This window comes from Eulemur rufifrons, chromosome 7, assembly GCF_041146395.1.
Source record: "Eulemur rufifrons isolate Redbay chromosome 7, OSU_ERuf_1, whole genome shotgun sequence".
Classification (NCBI taxonomy): domain Eukaryota; kingdom Metazoa; phylum Chordata; class Mammalia; order Primates; family Lemuridae; genus Eulemur; species Eulemur rufifrons.
This window is the reverse complement of record NC_090989.1, coordinates 190,099,612-190,116,956: the sequence shown is the minus strand read 5'-3', so window position 1 is coordinate 190,116,956 and position 17,345 is coordinate 190,099,612. Positions and strand designations below refer to the sequence as shown.

At 55.2% G+C, this 17,345-nt stretch overlaps 1 protein-coding gene across 3 annotated transcripts in view; it reads right to left on the bottom strand.

Annotated features, from left to right (window-relative positions):
* The window catches only part of CDHR2 (cadherin related family member 2), a 35,347-nt gene that overhangs the window by 5,676 nt on the left and 12,326 nt on the right, over window positions 1–17,345 (bottom strand). For all 3 annotated transcript variants that reach the window (XM_069476155.1, XM_069476157.1, XM_069476158.1), the window contains exons 4-22: window positions 15,089–15,228; window positions 14,935–14,985; window positions 13,775–13,864; window positions 12,026–12,115; window positions 11,182–11,307; window positions 10,962–11,108; window positions 10,811–10,886; window positions 10,599–10,714; window positions 10,203–10,436; window positions 9,361–9,516; window positions 9,117–9,278; window positions 8,807–8,868; window positions 8,300–8,543; window positions 5,596–5,835; window positions 3,794–3,863; window positions 3,052–3,657; window positions 2,199–2,270; window positions 1,732–1,781; window positions 113–264 (exon numbers count right to left, since the gene is read on the bottom strand). In XM_069476155.1, the coding sequence (XP_069332256.1) occupies window positions 113–264; window positions 1,732–1,781; window positions 2,199–2,270; window positions 3,052–3,657; window positions 3,794–3,863; window positions 5,596–5,835; window positions 8,300–8,543; window positions 8,807–8,868; window positions 9,117–9,278; window positions 9,361–9,516; window positions 10,203–10,436; window positions 10,599–10,714; window positions 10,811–10,886; window positions 10,962–11,108; window positions 11,182–11,307; window positions 12,026–12,115; window positions 13,775–13,864; window positions 14,935–14,985; window positions 15,089–15,228 (2,884 nt within the window). The remainder of the gene's footprint in view (window positions 1–112; window positions 265–1,731; window positions 1,782–2,198; window positions 2,271–3,051; window positions 3,658–3,793; window positions 3,864–5,595; window positions 5,836–8,299; window positions 8,544–8,806; window positions 8,869–9,116; window positions 9,279–9,360; window positions 9,517–10,202; window positions 10,437–10,598; window positions 10,715–10,810; window positions 10,887–10,961; window positions 11,109–11,181; window positions 11,308–12,025; window positions 12,116–13,774; window positions 13,865–14,934; window positions 14,986–15,088; window positions 15,229–17,345) is intronic.

The window sequence follows — 17,345 nt, the reverse complement described above, 5'->3', positions numbered from 1 at the left end:
AGCTGACGTCCTCTGGAACCCACTGGTATGCCTCCCAGGATGGGAGACTCACTGCCTTGAAGCCCCCTTTGGTCCCCTCCCTGGCCTCCATCCAGGGGCTGCCCACAGTTACTCAATGTTGCCAGTAAACGCGTTGGCCTCCGAGGAGGTGGAAATCCGGAAGAAGCCCTGGAAAGGGATCGTGGCCCCATCCTTAGAGATGAAATCCACTTGGAGGATGGAGAACAGGATGGCCCCATTGTTCCCTGAGTCATCATCTCTGGCCTAGGAGCAAGAGTGGACAAGATCTGGGGGCCAGGCCAGGCCAGTCACCCCTATACGCCAACGGGGATCAGGGGCAAGGGTGGCCTGGGAGGCTGGTCCCCATCATCTCCATCAGCCTTCCCCAGGGTGCCCCAAATAAGCAAAGCCTTTGGAAACACAGTGTGCTTGCTCTGCAGATCCAGGTTTGGATAACTCGCTGCTCCTGCCCCCACAACTAAACAGATCCCTGCCCCAAGTCCCTCCCACGTGGAGCTCGTGCCCTGCTTCCCCCACCCCTCCACTGCCACACACATGCACGCACACGCACAGCACAGAGATGCTCAGATTGCCTAAGCACCCACTGTGCGCCAGGAACCTTCCCCTGGATCCTCATGCCAGTGCTTAGCAGTGTGAGTACCGGTTCCCCTAGTGGGCCATGGAACCAGTGGTGGAGCGGCCCAAGCAGTTTTACTCATTCTAGTGCCTTTAGAGGAAAACACAACCAACACACAGAGCCGCGAGTCCACTGACATCACTGTTCAGGATGGGGCCAATGCCGGTGTTTACGTTTCAAAGAGATGTCTATTTAAAGAAAATTGTTCAAAGCCATGGCTAAACTCATGACATTGGAATGCAGTTGGCTGAAGAATGGGAAACTGACTGGTTTAAGCTTGAAAAAACCTAGGGATGAAGTATTACTATCCCCGTTTTATAAGAGGAAACTGAGGCTCCGAGACAGAGAGAAAGACCCTGTTCTAAGGGCACCCTCAGCTCCAAGTGGGGAAAGCCGGTTCTGTCCATCTCCTGTACACATGTCCTTTCCGCAGCATAGGGAGTGGCACCCAGATGCCACCTGCCAGGATCTGCCAGCTTCTTGTCACAGAGGGAAACTGACGCTCAGAGAAGCCTGGCCAGGCCTGGCCCCAGGACTGTCTGGAAGGCCTCATCCCACGTGGCATAGCCACAACCCCTAATAAACATACACACCCAACACCATAAAAAGCCAAAAGCATTTTTATAATTTGGCTCTGGAAATTATTTAACTATAATGATCTTGTTTAATTTCTTTTTTTCGGTAGAGATGGGGTCTTGCTATGTTGCCCAGGCTGGTTTAGAACTCCTGGCCTCCTTAAGTGCTGGGATTACAAGCGTAAGCCACCGTGCCTAGAACTTGTTTAATTTACAAATGACTGTGAGTTCTCTGTAATACTCAAGAATTCTGGTGTAGTAAGAAAAATCTAGACTGCAAGTGGTTTTTATGGTCATGAAATTTTTATGAATACTAAATTTAATAATTAGTGAAGTTTGATTATATTGATTAAGCAGGTATTTATTTCCTTTCTAGGGTTTTCTTTTTCAAATGTTGGAACCCAAACATTTTCTTTCTAGTGTTAAAACATTTTGGGGAGCAGCTGAAAGGCTTGAAAGCCTTAGTCCTATGTCCTTCATGGCTAATGTGACCAACAAAAGCTAGAGCCAGAGACTTACCTGGACAGAAGCCACCTGCTGGTCGGGCATCACAAGTTCTGGGATGATCACTACAGGTGTGGACGGGAAGGGTGTCAGTGGGTCAGGGAAGGGCCTACCTGGACCACAGCTGGCTACAAGCCCAGCTCAGGCTCATCCCCTAAATCTGCCCACAGCCTCTGCACCAAAAGAGACCCCTGTTACAGCTGCACTGGGCCAGTAGTTAGCAAGCCATCCACCTCCCATTGTACAGACGGGAAAACTGAGGCCCAGAGAGCGAGGGCCTGGCCCAGGGTCAGACATCAAGTGGGACAGAGCTGGAATGAAACCTTAGGTGTCCCTTCCTGTTGCAACCCTGGGGGAGGCAAGATTAGAGGCCTTTCTGCCTTTCTAAGGGACCCCCGAGGCCTGAGGAGGGTCTGTGGGGGCTGCTCCAGGGTAGTCCCAGTGGAGCAGGGGGTGTGTGTGTGACCAGGCTTACTGCTTACCGAAAGTCTTGTTCTCAGGCAGGAAATAGGGTGCATTGTCATTCACGTCCTGGATGGTAATGAGGAGGCTTCCTGGGGAAGCAAGGTCCGCTGGCTCTGGCTCTGGGCAGAGACCTGGCCCACAGAGCCTGGGCCCCACCACGCCCCCTGCCGCCTCCTCCATGCAGACCCTGCGCCCAGCACGAGCCCCTCCCCACTCCTGAGCCTGGTGGAGCCACTCAGTCCTCTCTGGGCTGTGCGGGTGCGGGTTCGACCCCCAGACCTCAGCGAGGATAAGCAGCTTCTCAAAGCCACACAGCAAGAGTGGGCCCAGCCTAGGTATAGCCCACCTGGCCATGACATTATTCTGACACCTTTCAACTGTGTAAGCTGCTATTCAAACGCCCGCTCTCTGCCTCAGTTTCCTCACCTATAAAATTGGACAGGGACCACCTACCTCATGGGTTGTGTGGAAGTAAAATGAGGAAATGCTCACAGGGTACCTGGCGTAGCCCCTGGCTGTGGTGAGGGCTGGGTGTGTGCTAGCTGTTGACGCGGTCATTGTTGCTTATGGTGGCAGAGGTGGGGCATGAACGTGTGTGAAATGTGACCCTCTTTCACACCGCCTCGCAAAGCAATAGCATCAGTTAGGTGCCACTGTATGCCAGCCATTGCACCAAATGCTTTTTCCCATTTAATCTTCCCATTTACTACCCAACTCTATGGGACAGATGGGGAAACTGAGGCTCAGAGAGGGGTTGGGACTTGCCAATGCCATTCCTGGGAAGGGATGGTGCCAGGATCTGAACCCAGACCCTGTGGGGGTCGCCCCTCAGCCACAGCTTGCCAAGCCCTGCGGGCCAGGCTGCCTTACCATTGCTGCTGTAGGCCTGGAAGCCAGGGTCCGTGGTGAGGTCCCAGGCACGCACGACCAGTGTGACCAGGTCACAGGCCTCGAAGTCGATGGCCTCACTCTGATTGATGTACACAGAGCCGTTGGCCACCACAGAGAACCAGCCATGGCACAGGCTGCCCACGTCAGCCCCACCTTTGGTACAGATGACGCTCACAAGCTGGATCTCCAGCTGGGCCTTGGTGTCCACGTCCCAGGCAACCACCTCAGCCACCTGGCCATGCTGCGAGCCATTCTCAGCCACAAGGATGCCCCCGAGCGAGGCCGAGTCCAGGGTGGGTGGTTCGTCATTCACATCCTCCACAGCCACGAGGACTTCTACCGTGGCCTCACCCGCCTGGGGGTCTGGGTTCTCTGCACTCACTGTCAGATTGAAGAAAGGCTGTGCCTCGTAGTCCAAGGTCAAGTCTGGGGGCAGCCAGATTTGGCCCTCAGCCCACCCAGACCCCAGCACCAGGCCTCGGATCATGAAGCTGTTGGCACCACTCCCCGACAGGCTGAAGCTGATGCGGTTGTTGGCTTCCGTGCCGTCTGCATCCTGGGCCTCCACCACGCCCACCAGCACTCCTGTGCGTGAGGGACAGAGCTCAGAGGGACCCCTGGCCCGGCCCGTGGGAGTGTGCTCTGCCCTCATCTCTCTTGGGCACTCCAGGCCACACTGGGCCTCAGCCCCAGGGCCCCGCCTGGCCGAGGGAGGACGTACCTGGACGTCGCTCCTGCACCAGGAAGTGGTAGCTGGACTGGTTGAAGACTGGCAGGTTATCGTTGATGTCCTGAGGGACAGTCAGGCCTGAGTCCCAGCTCCCTCTCTCCCTGAGGTTCACTGTCCCTGGAGCCACTCTGAGAAGCCAGTAATCCCTCTGCCTCAGGCTTGGACTCTACCCCGTCCTCTCAGACCTGCTGCCCACTTCCCCATGAGGACACAGGCTTTGCGAGGAGGGAAGTTGCCCAGGTCACACACAAACCAGGGGCTTGGACTGTCAGGAAGCTCAGGACTGCTTTAGACACTGCTTTCCGGAAGGATGGCTCTGGGGCCCTGTGTCCATCTGGCCTGACTCCCCATCTCTTGGGTTTACTGTGTTGGCACCAATACCGTTATGTGTCTACAAAGGGCCCGTGGCCCATGCTTTCCCTCGTCCCCTCCTTCCTGCTGTCCCTCCTACGCTCCAGTGACCCCACAGCTCCAGCTCTGTGCTCAGGCAGAGCTGGGCTCTAGGACCCCGTGAGAGCTCAAACCTGGTCCTGCCCTTGGAGGCCAGCTGTTTTCCCTTTTGCCTTCCCTCCCAGCACTGGCCTGTGCTTGGAGGGCACCAAGCGTTCTGGCCCTTCCCCGGGGCTCACAGGTAGGGGACATCACAAGCATTTGTTTTTCTGAATAACCCTAGAATGGACATCTTGTAAGACAAAGCTCTCTCCCCCTTGCTACAAGTCTTTTCTGATGGTGGTTTCCCAAAGGGCCTCAGCGGCTCCGTGCACACACACCAGCTGCATTCGCAGGGTGCCCTGACTCACAGGTGTGGCTAAGGGTGCAGCTCTGAGTCAAAGCCCGCTCCACCTATGCCTCATGTGTGACCTAGCCCTCTCTGGCCTTAGTGTCCTCATCTGGAAAATGGGGTAGTAGTCCCCACTCGCAGGGCAATTGTGAGGTCTGTTCACAGGGGTGAAGGGACCTGCTCGCTCAGAAAATGCTGTTCTGCTTGATTCTTTCTTTGAAGCTCACCCCTGCTCTGAGGACAGCCAAGAAGTCCTCATTCTGCTTCTCTTTTTCCATTTTCCCTGAGGTCTCACTCTCTGATCCTTGTAGGAAAGTGGCGTATCACAACCCAGTGGGACACAGGGCTGCTATGTGTGGTGGTGCAGGCTGTGCACTGCACAACCCTAGGGGGTGTGGTCCACATCACGGACATGGTGTGGATGCACATTTGTTGCACTTTTCCAAAGGAAGCTGACTGTGGGCTGGTGGCTGCCTTAGAACCAGATTGACTGGGTTCAATACCTCATTCTGCAACCCTAGGCAAGGTATCAACCTCTCTGTGCCTCAGTTTCTTGATCAATAAGATGGTAATAACTATTTCCACCTTGCAGGGCCAGGTGTGCAGTAGACACTGTCAATGCTGATTTTCACCCCGTATATTTGCCTTCGAATTGTGCTGGATTTCAGGTAGGACTTTGTGACTGACAATTAGAGCTGATGTTTACCGATACCTTCTCTGGGTCAGGCACTCTTTGAAGCACTTTCCCTTAATTAACTCACTTAATTTTTATGCTGTTCTCATCCCCATTTTACAGATGAGGAACCTGAGGGCCCAGGGAAGTTGAGTAATTGCCTAGGACCACACAACTAGTGCGCCAAGGTCGTAACCCAGGCAGCCGCCATATTGCAAAGGGCAGAACTATGATGTGAGCCGCTGGGGGCCTGCCCATCTGCTTGGGAGCCCCTAACCCAGGGCCAGCAGGCCCTCAGACCCATCCTGGCACCGTGCCCCCAGCTGAGCCAGGCCATACCTCCACTGTGACGGTGACATTGACTTTGGTGCTGTGGACAGGCACGCCACAGTCAGACACAAGCACGGTCAGCACAATGCGGCCGCCCAGGGCGGGGTCGATGGCTTCTCGGTCCAGGGGCCCCAGGTTTCTGAGGAGCCCAGTGTCAGGGTCCACAGAGAAGTTGTGGCTGTAGGGGCCAGGCAACAGGCTGAAGAGCAGACGGCTATTGTTGGTGCCAGGCTCGTCGTTGTCATGGGCCTGTGCAGATAAGTAGGGGTTGCCATTGGCTATCGGGTGCCCCCAGCCCCCGGCCACTTCCCCTTGGCCTAACCCCGCACCAGTCCACATGGGCAGTAATCGGGCCTGGAGCCAGTGGCACACTGGCCAGCCTCCCAGCCTCAGTTTCCCTTCTCAGAGGCTCAGATCAACAGCTTGCAAGAGCTCTTGAGGCCTTAAGCACTGAGGCTATTCTTTTATCTCACAGATGTTTACTGTGTACCTACAGCAAGGCTGGCCCTGGTCTAGGTACTAGTGACAGAGCTGTAATCAAGACAGTTCCCTTGTGGGGCTGATATTCTCGTGGGAAGGGGATATGGGAGAAATATATTGTAGACATTCAAAAAATATTAACATATCAGGTAAGTGTGAAGGCCAATAAGATTATGATTTTCCCATGATAACTACTTCAGAACTATATTTTTATTTTATTTTATTTTATCTTTTTTTTGTTTGTTTGTTTGTTTATTTGAGATAGGGTCTCTCTGTGTCACCCAGGCTGGAGTACAGTGACATGATCATAGCTCACTGCAACCATGAACTCCTGGGCTCAAGTGATCCTCCCACCTCAGCCTTCTGAGTAGCTGAGACTACAGGTGTGTGCCGCCACCCCTGGCTAATTGTTTTACTTTTTGTAGAGATGGGGTCTCACTATGTTGCCCAGGCTGGGGTACTATAGCTTTTAAATAGCTACTTCCTCACCCAAGTTGTGTGTGAGTGTGTGCGGGGGAGAGAGAGAGAGAGTTCCTGTCCTGCAAGGGCCCCCAACATGCGCTCGGTCTGCCTTTGGGGTGACCCAGCACAAATAACACAACAGGTTCTTCCATGCCACCAGGCCTTCGCACGTGCCGCTCCCTCACTCGGTTGCCCTCCACACCTTCTCCGCCCAGCTCCAGGCCAGATTGGTGCCTCTCTTGGGCTTCCACAACCCCTGTGCTACCTTCAACATAGCACAAGTGACACTATTGGGTAACTGGCACCCTCCTCCTAACCGAGAGCCACCTGGGGACAGAAATTATAGTGGATTCATCTCTGAGGACCCAGGTCCCAGCAAAGGACCAGGTCCATAGTAGGTGCTCAGCAAATGTGGATTTGAACCCAATGTGTCACCTGTGCTACTCTGACCCAGAACCAGTTCTTTCCCCTTCCTCCCTGCCCATCCCACCTTCATCTCTTTCATTCCAATTCTGTTGGGATCTTGTTTATTAAATGCATCCTCTGTAAGCAGCCAGAGATGGCGTTTCCAAAAGCCTGGTCCTGTCTGCTCATCCCCTGCTGCTCTGAACTCAGGCCAGTACTTCCCAGGCCTGCGCTGGGCCCCTTGGTCACAGCAGCAAGTCTAAGGAGCTCGCAGACCAGGGCGACAAGTACCAGGCAGGAAGGACAGGCCCAGGTCTCGGGGCCAGAGAGGTCTGGACTGCAGCCCCGGCACTGCCACTTACTGTCTGTGCAACCACAGAAAAGGCACAATGTTTCTGAGCCTATTTCCACCTGCGAAATGGGAACCATTAGGCCACCTGCTTTGCAAGGTGGGAACATACTCTGGAAACCACAAGGCCCCGGAAAAATGGGAGGGCTCTGTGGCCACCAGACTGTCCTCCTGGGGACCTGGTTTCCCACTCCTCGTAAGAGCCCCTTTCAGACATCTCGGGCTGAAGCTTCTGAACTCGGGACCGGGACAGGAGCTTCTCCAGCGTGTTGCTCTGGAGCCGCCAGTGGCTTTTCGCCTGCCAAGCCCTGGGAGCCTGGCCACTGACCTCACTGCCCCTTCTGCTGTGGCCACCGCAAAGCTCAGCACAGAGCTCGCAGCCCACTCCTAGATGCCACCCAGCTCCGGTGCTAAACCCGCCTCTGCGCCCTTCAGCAGTGCTGTCTCTATTTTCTCCTTTTTCTTATTTCCCTCATCTTTTTATCAGACTTTTTATCTAAGCTACCTCAGTCCTTTTTGGAATGAGGCAGGGGTGTAAATAAAAAAGAACAGCCAAGGCAGGATGACCGCTTGAGGCCAGGAGTTTAAGATCAACCTGGACAACATAGTGAGACCCCGTCACTACAAACGATTTAAAAATGAGTTGGGCATGGTGGTGTGCACCTGAAGTCCCAGCTGCTCGGGAGGCTGAGGCAGGAGAATCGCTTGAGCCCAGGAGTTCCAGTCTGGGTGACAAAGTGAGACCCTGTCTCTATTAAAAAAAAAAAGAAGAAGAACAATATGCCTTCAAGGGCTTGCTCTGTGCCAGGCCTGTGCTGAGCACTTTACATGCTATCTCATTATTCCGCAATGACCTGTGAATAAGGCTACGACATTTTCATTTTCCAAAGGGGAAACAGAGGCCCAAAGATACTGAGTGACTTTCCCAGAGCCACACAGCCAAGGCCAGCAGGACCACAGAGCCTGGCTTGGTCCCCTCTCCCTGCCTTGCCCACCAGGTCCAGGCCGGGCTCACACCTGGATGGTCACAGAGACATTGCCCTCCTCTTCCTGGACAAAGATGCTGTAGGAGCCGCTGACCACAGGCGCGTTGTCGTTGATGTCCAGCAGGTGGATCTGCAGCGTGGCGGAGGCGGACTGGTTCCCGCCGTCCGTCGCCTGCAGCGTCAGGTAGTACACGGCCTGAACTTCCCGGTCCAGCAGCTCGCCATTCTTCACTGTCACTGTCCCCGAGACTGGATCCACCTCAAAGAGGTCTTCCCTGCTCAGGGTGGCCAGATTCAGCAAGTGAAAATACAAGATGCCCACTTAAATGTGAATTTCAGATACACAAGAACAAATATTTGGGTGTGTCCCCTGCAATATTTGCAACATACTTATTCTAAAAAACGAGTCATTGTTTCTCTGAAACTGAAATGTAACTGAATGCCCCATGTCCTCTCCAGCTCCCCTATTCCAGCCACCAGGCAGAGGTAGGCCTGGGCCCCGCACGCCGGCCGCCCTCGGCCCTCTCCGAGCCCTCACCCGTTTCCTGGGAGCAGGCTGTAGGAGATTCGGCCCCTCTCCCCCGTGTCTGGGTCTGTGGCCTGGGAGGCAGAGAGACGACATGGAGGCGACACGCTCACAGCCCCCCATACAACTCCCGGGGACAGGGCTGCCATGTTTCCTGATGCGAAAGGACAATCCCCACACACCACACTCACACTCACACATGCATGCATGCTGAGACCAATGACATCAGATGCTACAGAGACCCAGACAGGGCCATCACCCCCCGGTCTGGCCCCGCTGTGTGTCCCTCCCAGCCTGGCCCAGCTGTGTCCACATCACTCACATGGATGCTGCTGGTGACCACAGAGCCAGTGGCAGTGTGCTCTGACACAGTGAGGACGTACAAACTCTGGGGGAATGTGGGCCTGTGGTCGTTAATGTCTCTAAGGTGGATGGTCACTGTGGCGATGGAGGCATTCTGGCTGACCGAGTCCGTGGCCACGACCTGAGGACAAAGTAAGGGGCTGTGGCACTGGTGCCCGAGCGCCCCCGGCCCCCGCTCCCCGGTGCTCCGGAGCAGCGCTCACCTGCACCACCATCACCGTCTGCTGCTCGTAGTCCACCAGCGCCGACGCCCTCACCAGCACCTGCACGTCGGCGGAGCCCACCGCCCGCTCGGGGGACACGCTGAAGGCTTGCGCGTCAGGGCCCCCCAGGGAGAGTAGAAAGGTGCCGTTGCTGCCCTGTAAAGTTGGGCTGTGTAGCAGGGTCCCTGCCCCTGCAGTGCGCCCGCCCGCCTGCATCTTTCTCCGGTCTCTGACCCCAGGCTCCTCCCACAGGAAGCCCCGCTGATGAGGTCCCAGGAGGGGGGCTCTCAAAAAACCGAGGCCAGAGGGCCCCCGAAGGCCGGGCTGGTCACTAGTCCCTGCAAATGTGTGCTCACTAAAAGAGGACTGCCCCGGCACTGTGGGGCCTGGCCTGCGCCAGAGAGACAGAGCCTGGGCACACGCCCCTCACCCCACAAAGCCAACCCATCCGCACTCTCCCGCCCACTGCACCACCAAACACCACCCACACCCCACGTCACCCCCATGGCCAGTGTCACCCCTCAGCAAACGCTGCCACCAGCTTGACACACCCACCAACGTAATGCCACCCAAGGCCGTCCTCCACATAACATCTCATACCAACTCAGTGCACCTAACACCACCCACAGTTATTCGTTTTCCAGTGAGACCCAAGTCGCCCCCCAATGCTGGCCTCCATTTAAAAGAGTGCCCCCCAGCCTAACACTCACTCAGACCACGCTGTGCCCACGCTGCCCAGCACCCCAACACCCGCAATTGCCCCACATCACCTGCCACCCATCACCCCCCTGCACTCAGCATCACCCACCATTCACCCTCCCGGCCCCGCCACCCACGCCTGCCTTGTCCGGGTCGTAGGCTGCCATGGTGAGGCCGTCGATGGGGATGCGCGGGGAGGCGTGCTCGTCCACGTAGCCAGAGAAGTTGGTGCAGGCCTCTGGGGAGGTGAAGGTGCAGCTCTCGAGGCTGCAGTTGTAAAACTCAGGTTTGTGGTCATTGACGTCCGTCACCCTCAGTGTGACCCAGGTGCTGACCTTGGCCTCCTGCCCATGGATGTTGGGGTGTTCCTCGGTGGCCTGAGGTGCAGAGCAGAGGCCAGAGGGCAGAGGTCAGAGAACCAGGGCTCAGAGAGCGAGCGATCAGAGGTCAGAGGGCAGAACCAGTGCTCAGACAGCAAGCGGTCAGAGGTCAGAGGGCAGAGAGTGGGGGGAGGGGTGGTGGAGCCCTCGCTTGCTCACCGTGACCTGCAGCTGCACCTCCTCGTCCTCTGCCAGCAGCTGCTCACGGTCCAGGGGAGCACTGACTCTGATGACCCCGTCCACCCCAATATCAAACCAGCCAGGCCTCGTGGAGTCTGGTGAGGAGACAGACGGGGCAGCTGCTTCCGGTGGCCCTGACAGCCGCACACCCGCCCTGGCCCAGCCCCAGCCTGGGGACACCCTGTTCTCACTGGTGATGCTGTAGATCACAGGGTCATTGATGCCTTTGTCACCGTCCACAGCCTCCACCTTCAGCACTGAGGTTCCCTAGAAGGAAGCCTGCTCAGGGCCAGTCCTCGCCCCGCCCATTGCCCCTGCCAGACCCGCAGGTCCCTGGCACACCTTGGCTGCATCCTCGGATACAGTGGCCGAGTAAGACTCCCTGACAAACTGGGGGTCCAGGTCAGCCTGGTCGACCACAGAGATGGACAGGAAGACGGGCGAGGAGCACTGGGTGATGATGCTGCCTTCGTACGTGCCACCCGAGTCCTGGGGGAGGTGGCCTCCATGAGCCAGGGCCAGGCCGGGAGCCCCCCCTGCCTCGCCACTAGCACCCACTCACGCAGGCCTTCAGCTGCAGCTGGTAGAAGGCGCTCTTGTTGTTGTAGCTGAGGCTGCCATTGAGGACGATGGAGCCATTGGCCAGGATCCGGAAGAGATGCTCACTGTCCCCAGTACTAGGGATGACCTGAGGCAGAGCACACTCAGGCCAGACTCCTGGGGACAGCCCCACCCTGGGACCCTGCTCTGAGAGATGGGGCGGGTCCCAGCTCTACCACTGGCAGCCGAGCCACCTCCACCAAGTCATGAACCTCCCCGAGCCTCCGTTTCCCTCTCCAGGAAGTGGGGCTGCCGGCGGTGCCCCAGTGGGCTGAAAGGAGGAGCCAGCGAGACGCAGCTGTGGGTTCCAGGCCTGCAGGGGCTGCATCTGTACTGAACATGCGCGGGCTTTCCCTGTCCTTATTCTCTGAACAACACAGTGTAGCAACTGTTAACACTGTATCGGCTTATGAGTGGTCTAGAGATGATTTAAAGTATGCGGGACGATGTGCGCAGCTAATTTGCAAAGACAACCCCATTTTATATCAGGGACTTAGCATCTGCAGATCTTGGTGTCTGAGGGGGTCCTGGAGCCGGTCCTCCTCGAGGATACAGAGGGACAACTATAAAGTATGTGCCAGCCACATAACTGGTGCTCAAAAAACGGAGCTGTCACAGCGAGTGGGTCTTCCGGAGAACTGGGCTCACAGTCCCTGCACCTCCTCAGGCGACCCCGCAAGGGGGGCTCGGGGCTGGGCCTGAGGTTGGCCTGGGGACCGTGGGTTGCCCGTGGACATGCTGCCCCCTGGTGGCCACGCGGGGCGGCCAGGGCACCCGCTGCCCCTCGCCCGGCGCCGCACGCGCACCTTCTCTATGGAGTAGACCACGGCGCCCGCCGAGCCTGTGTCTGCATCCACGGCCAGCACGGAGAACACCACGCTGCCCACGGGCAGGGTCTGCAAAGAGGCACTTGTCACCTGGGGGCTCAAACCCAGCGTTTCTCTCGCTAGTCGGCCACCGCCCTCCTGGGGGGTGGGGGTGGGATCTCCCTTTCCTTCCCACCTGGGCTGCGCCACTGGAGGAAGCTGGGGGTGGCGCAGGCCAGGGTTCCCCCTTCCCGATGTGGCCTCACCACCACTGAGCACCTGCTGATTTGCAGAGCCCCTCAGGACCAGAATGAGGATCATTCTGTAACCCAGTCTCACTGTGCCACTGCCCTGCTCAAACATCCCCATGAGCTGTCTCTGGCCTACAGCCGGGGGTTTCAAACACAGCCCTATAGCGCTGGAAGCTTCTCCTGGGAGGCCTTTGCTCCTGGAGTCCGGTCCACGGCCTCAATACTTCTGAATGGCAGCCAAAGTGATCTTTTAAAATCATGAATCAGACCGCATCCCTCTTGTGCTTAAAACCCTCCAAGTTTCCCCCGTTCTGGCCAGAATGTGGTGCAGACGGCTTCTGTTGCCCTCCGAGGTCAGGACACTGCCGAGCTCTCTGCCCTCAGCTCCTCCTCACCTTCTACCTCTGGCCACGCTGGCCAAGCTCATGCCCACCTCAGGGCCTTCGCCCCTGCTGTTCCCTGCCTGGAACATCCTTTCCCCGGAGCTTCCCACAGCCGGCTCTTTCTTGCTGTTCAGGTCTCTTTTCAGATGTCACCTACTCAGAAAAGCTTTTCCTGACCACTCAACCTAAAGCAGCCCCTCTGCCGTCACTTTCTGCACATTGCCTTGCTCCGTGCTCGTCAGCACCGCCTGAAATAATTCTCGCTGCTGCCTGGCTGTGCTCTTCACTAGATATGACTAAGGAGAGTGGTGACCAGGTAAGTTCAGCACCTAGGACAGTGCCGGCACACAGGTGCTTGATCAGAGCCTGTAACGACCACCTGGGCCTCACATATCTGCCCCCACCTCAAAGGTCCTCACAGCCGGCTGGTAATGAAGTCTCAGGAGAGGCGCTGTGCTTGCCGCCTCGTCCCCACCTGTTTGGTCCTGGTGGGACCGCCCTCCCTCGCTTGCTGAGGGGAAGGCCCAAGGTGTAGACCGTGCCAAACAGAGTCCTTTGTACCCCGAAATTGGTTCAAGGATGGGCACATGACCCAGAATGAGTGTGAAAGTCAGCCCTGGTGTTCGGGCTGGAACCACACTGAGAAAGAGACAGTCTTTCTGCTGAAGCTGCAAAGCTGGCGGGATGTGAGCCCGAAGCTGCGGGAGAGCACTCTGATCCCCACATGGGAGAACTGCCTCCCCCACCCCCCCAGGATGGAGGCAAGAGAAAGAGAGGTGAGGGCTGGAGAGAGACATCTTGATGACCTGGTTTGAGTACCTGGATCCAGCCATGCCTGAAGTTACAGGTGCCTCTAAACTTTTCAGATACATGAGAAAATTAATACTTTTTGGTTTTTTGCTTTCATAACTGAAAGAACTCCAGTCCAATCTGAGTGAAAAATGTTGTCATAACTACTGGGGGGTTGTATCCCCCTGGATTTGGTCCCTGCAGCTGCCCCTTCTAGGAGAGGCTTTTCCCGGTCCTGGATGTCCCACCAGCTGCTTCTGGCCCTTCCCGCTCTGAGAAATGCTTTGGGATGCCCCTTGCCCCCACTGAGTTAAGGCAGATGTCACCTCATCAATGCTGGTGGAGAATGCAGTGTTCTGGAAAACAGGTGCGTTGTCGTTTCTGTCCTCCACGATCACGTACATTACCCTCTGCACCTGCAGGTGAGAAAGCCCAGGTGAGCCCAGAAAATGCAATTCGAAATGCCAGAAAAGTTGCAAGGATAGCACAAAGAACTCCTGATGCCTTCCTCCAGATCGACCCATCCTTTGGTTTCTCTCTCTCTCTCCATGTTTTCTGAGCCGTTTGAAAGTAAGCTGTACACATCATGAATTAATCTTTTAAAACCTAAAATGTGCCTTCCTTATTACAGGAATGTCCATTTTAGCTCTGTTTGCCAAAGTATAAAGGTGTGAACAACCTAAGTGTCCATCAAAGGGGACCAGCTATAGAGCCATGGTATCCCACACCAGATGCAGATGTTACAAGAAATGAGGGCCTCGTGTGTGCAGACACCCAAAAACATGATCTTTCTTCCATGGAGGCAGAGATGTACCTAAGCACTTAGTGCTATGAAAGGACAGCCACAGTGCTCACTTCAGTGGAGTGGCTGGGAAGGGCTGTCCAAGGCGACTTTAGCTTTATCTGCAGTTTTTGAAATGTTTACAAAGAGAATGTATTCATGATTATCCAAGTGACTAAAACAATTTTTTTAAATGGATAGAGTTTAGGGAATATTTTAGAGACAAAACCCTCAACTTCCACAGATACAAGACACAGTGCCATAAGCATGTCATTTAGAAATAAGAGGGTAGATGCCAACACGTTCAGCCAAAGCAGTTGGAAGTGATCACCTTGGAGGTGCCAGGGTGAGGAGGTATTTGACATGGTTTTCTAATTAACATTTGTATTAATAACAATTGTATTAATACTATACTTAATTGTGTGTTTATAATTTAAATAATATATATGTAATTATATATAATATGATATAAACAAAAAAGCTTTAATGCGATATAACAATATATTGATATAATTAAATTAAATTAATAATAAATACTAAAATATTGGTGATATCGTATGACACAAAAAAGACAAGTCTAATTTTGATATAAGTGAACATTAATTCATTGTTAACTGGGGTGCTCTCTGCTTGCTCGAGGTGGGGGACACAGTCAGGCATAGGCTCTCCTGGGGCCACCCTCTGCTCCCCCACGTTCCGACTCACTGAGTTGTGGCCGTCGCTCACGGAGATGTTGATGCTGAATGAGTTGAGTGTCTGCAGCGGGTGGAGAGAAGGGGCCCAAGGTGACCCCCTGCCAGTGGGAGCACTGGCCAGGCGCCCCGCACTCCTAGGCCGGCTCCCCCTCCCTTTCCTTTACCTCGAAGTCCAGAGGGCGGAGCAGCCTCACTTGCCCAGTGTTCGTGGTGACAGTGAAGAAGGAGGCATAGACGCCACTAATCCCATACGTGAGAGGGTCATTGTCCTGGTCTTCAGCTACCAACCAGAAGGCCTCGGAACCTGGGGATGGAACAGGAGCTGTCTAGGGTCCATGTCCACCTCTTTCAGGGCCGAGTTGCCCATGAGGCTTGGGCTAGGCGCTTGGCTTCTCTGCACACAGCTAGACCTGAAATCTGGAACCTCCTCAGTCCTTAGGGCTCCCACTCCTGTGGTCAGGACGTTATTACTCAGCAGCCATTTAGAGGCCTTTTGATAAGTGTCCTGGTTTCCTTTAGGGGAGTCACTCTGACTGCAGCAGGGGCAGTGGGGTGGGCAGCCCCCTCGCCTGCCCTCCCTGGAATCGCAATCCTGAGCTTTGGTAAGAGAAGACTAAAAATGGCAATGATCCCAGTGTCTCCAGCTCCAGCTCAGAAGGTTTGGTCCCAATTCCTCCCTGGCATGGCCACTGGGCCAGTGTTCTGCTGAGATGTCAGTGTCCACATCACATTTCCTAGATTTCCACGTCCCAGGAAGGCTGGAGAGGGAGGAGTGTGCAGGGCCCCAGGGCATGGGTCAGGTAAGCCTTGGGCACGCGTTGGCAGGCCTGGCCCTCAGCAGCACCCACGAGGCTGGCATGGCCGGTGGACGAGAACAGCAGTGGTGACAGTTTTGTGCTGTGTGCTGTAATCTCTTCTCTTATCCCCAAACCTTCAGTGCAAGCTGTGACGTACAACAGAAGACGCAGCCCAGCCCGGTGCAAGCTCGGAGCAAGATGAAGTGGGGAGAAGCAGCAGGGTGGCAGTGGGAAGAAGCTGCCAGAAGGGGGTGGCAGGAGAAGGTAGTGAGCCACAACCCCCGAAACAACACGCACAGGAGGAGTCTCTGAAACTGGGAAGGGGACTCAAGTAGTTGCATTTAATTATTAAAGGGTTGCCCAGGAGGATGGTGATTGTGAGTACATTTGGGTTACATGTATTTATGACATTTGTTTGGAGATGTGTGTGTGTTCACTTATTTTTATTTTTATTTTCCTTTTTTTTTTTTGAAACGGAGTCTCATTCTGTCACCTCTGATAGAGTGCAGTGGTGTCATCGAAGCTCACAGCAACCTCAAACTCCTGGACTCAAGAGATCCTCCTGCCTCAGGCCCCCCAGTAGCTGGGCCTACAGGCACTCGCTACCACGCCCAGCTAATTTTCCTATTTTTAATAGAGACGGAGTCTCGCTCTTGCTCAGGTTTGTCTCGAACTCGTACCCTCAAGCAATCCTCCTGCCTCGGCCTCCCAGGGTGCTAGGATTACAGATGTGGGCCACCGTGCCCGGCCTATATGTGTTTATTTTTATCTAGGACAAAACAGCTGTGAAAATATATGTAAATATCACTACCATACATACAATACTTCTCTGTTCTACAAAGATTATTCATAGATATCAAATCATTTGACCTGAGCCAGTCCTCCAGGGACGATTGTGCCGTCTCAGAGTGAAACTATCTCCTCTCTCATACTGGGCTCTAAACCTTTACTAATATAACCCTTAATAGGCTTTGCTGTCCCAGCAACTACATCCAAATGGACGAAGCCTTCACGACTGCGAAGCCCGTTCCCCACTCTTTCCTTGTGTACTCAGATGCTGGCTCCTGAATCCCAGGGCAGACTCTGGGCTTCACCTTTTATGATACAGTCTCTTGCTTCGTCTGGTAGCTTTAGATATTCCTGGATCCCATTCTGACACTGGGACAAAGACTGTGAGTTGTCCCCCAGCAGCCACACCCTCCCTTTCTCTCAGAGCCGTAGAACCCGTGGATGTGGAGCTGGCACAAGGCCAAACAGAGTAGAGTCCACATCTCTCAGGCCCTGGCAGCTTGGTATGGGCGTGTGGCTAGTTCTGGCCAATGAGATGTGAGTAGAAGTAAGTGTGTAAAATCTGGAGCCTGTGCTTAGGAGAAAGGGACAAGCCCTCCTGGCCCCTTCCACCTCCCACTGGCTGGAATGGGGTCTCATGAGCCCTCCTGGGCCGTGGGGCGGGGGCGCCCCCAGGGAAGGCGGAGCATGGAGGTGGGAGGAGCTCTGTCCGGAGGCGATGGCCTGAGGCTGACGAGGCTTCACCTTGTCTACACCTCTGTTATCTGGAGGCCCAGCGACTAGGGTCCCCTGTTGTTCCTGCTTCCCCAGCCTATGTCCCGCCCTCTGGAAATGT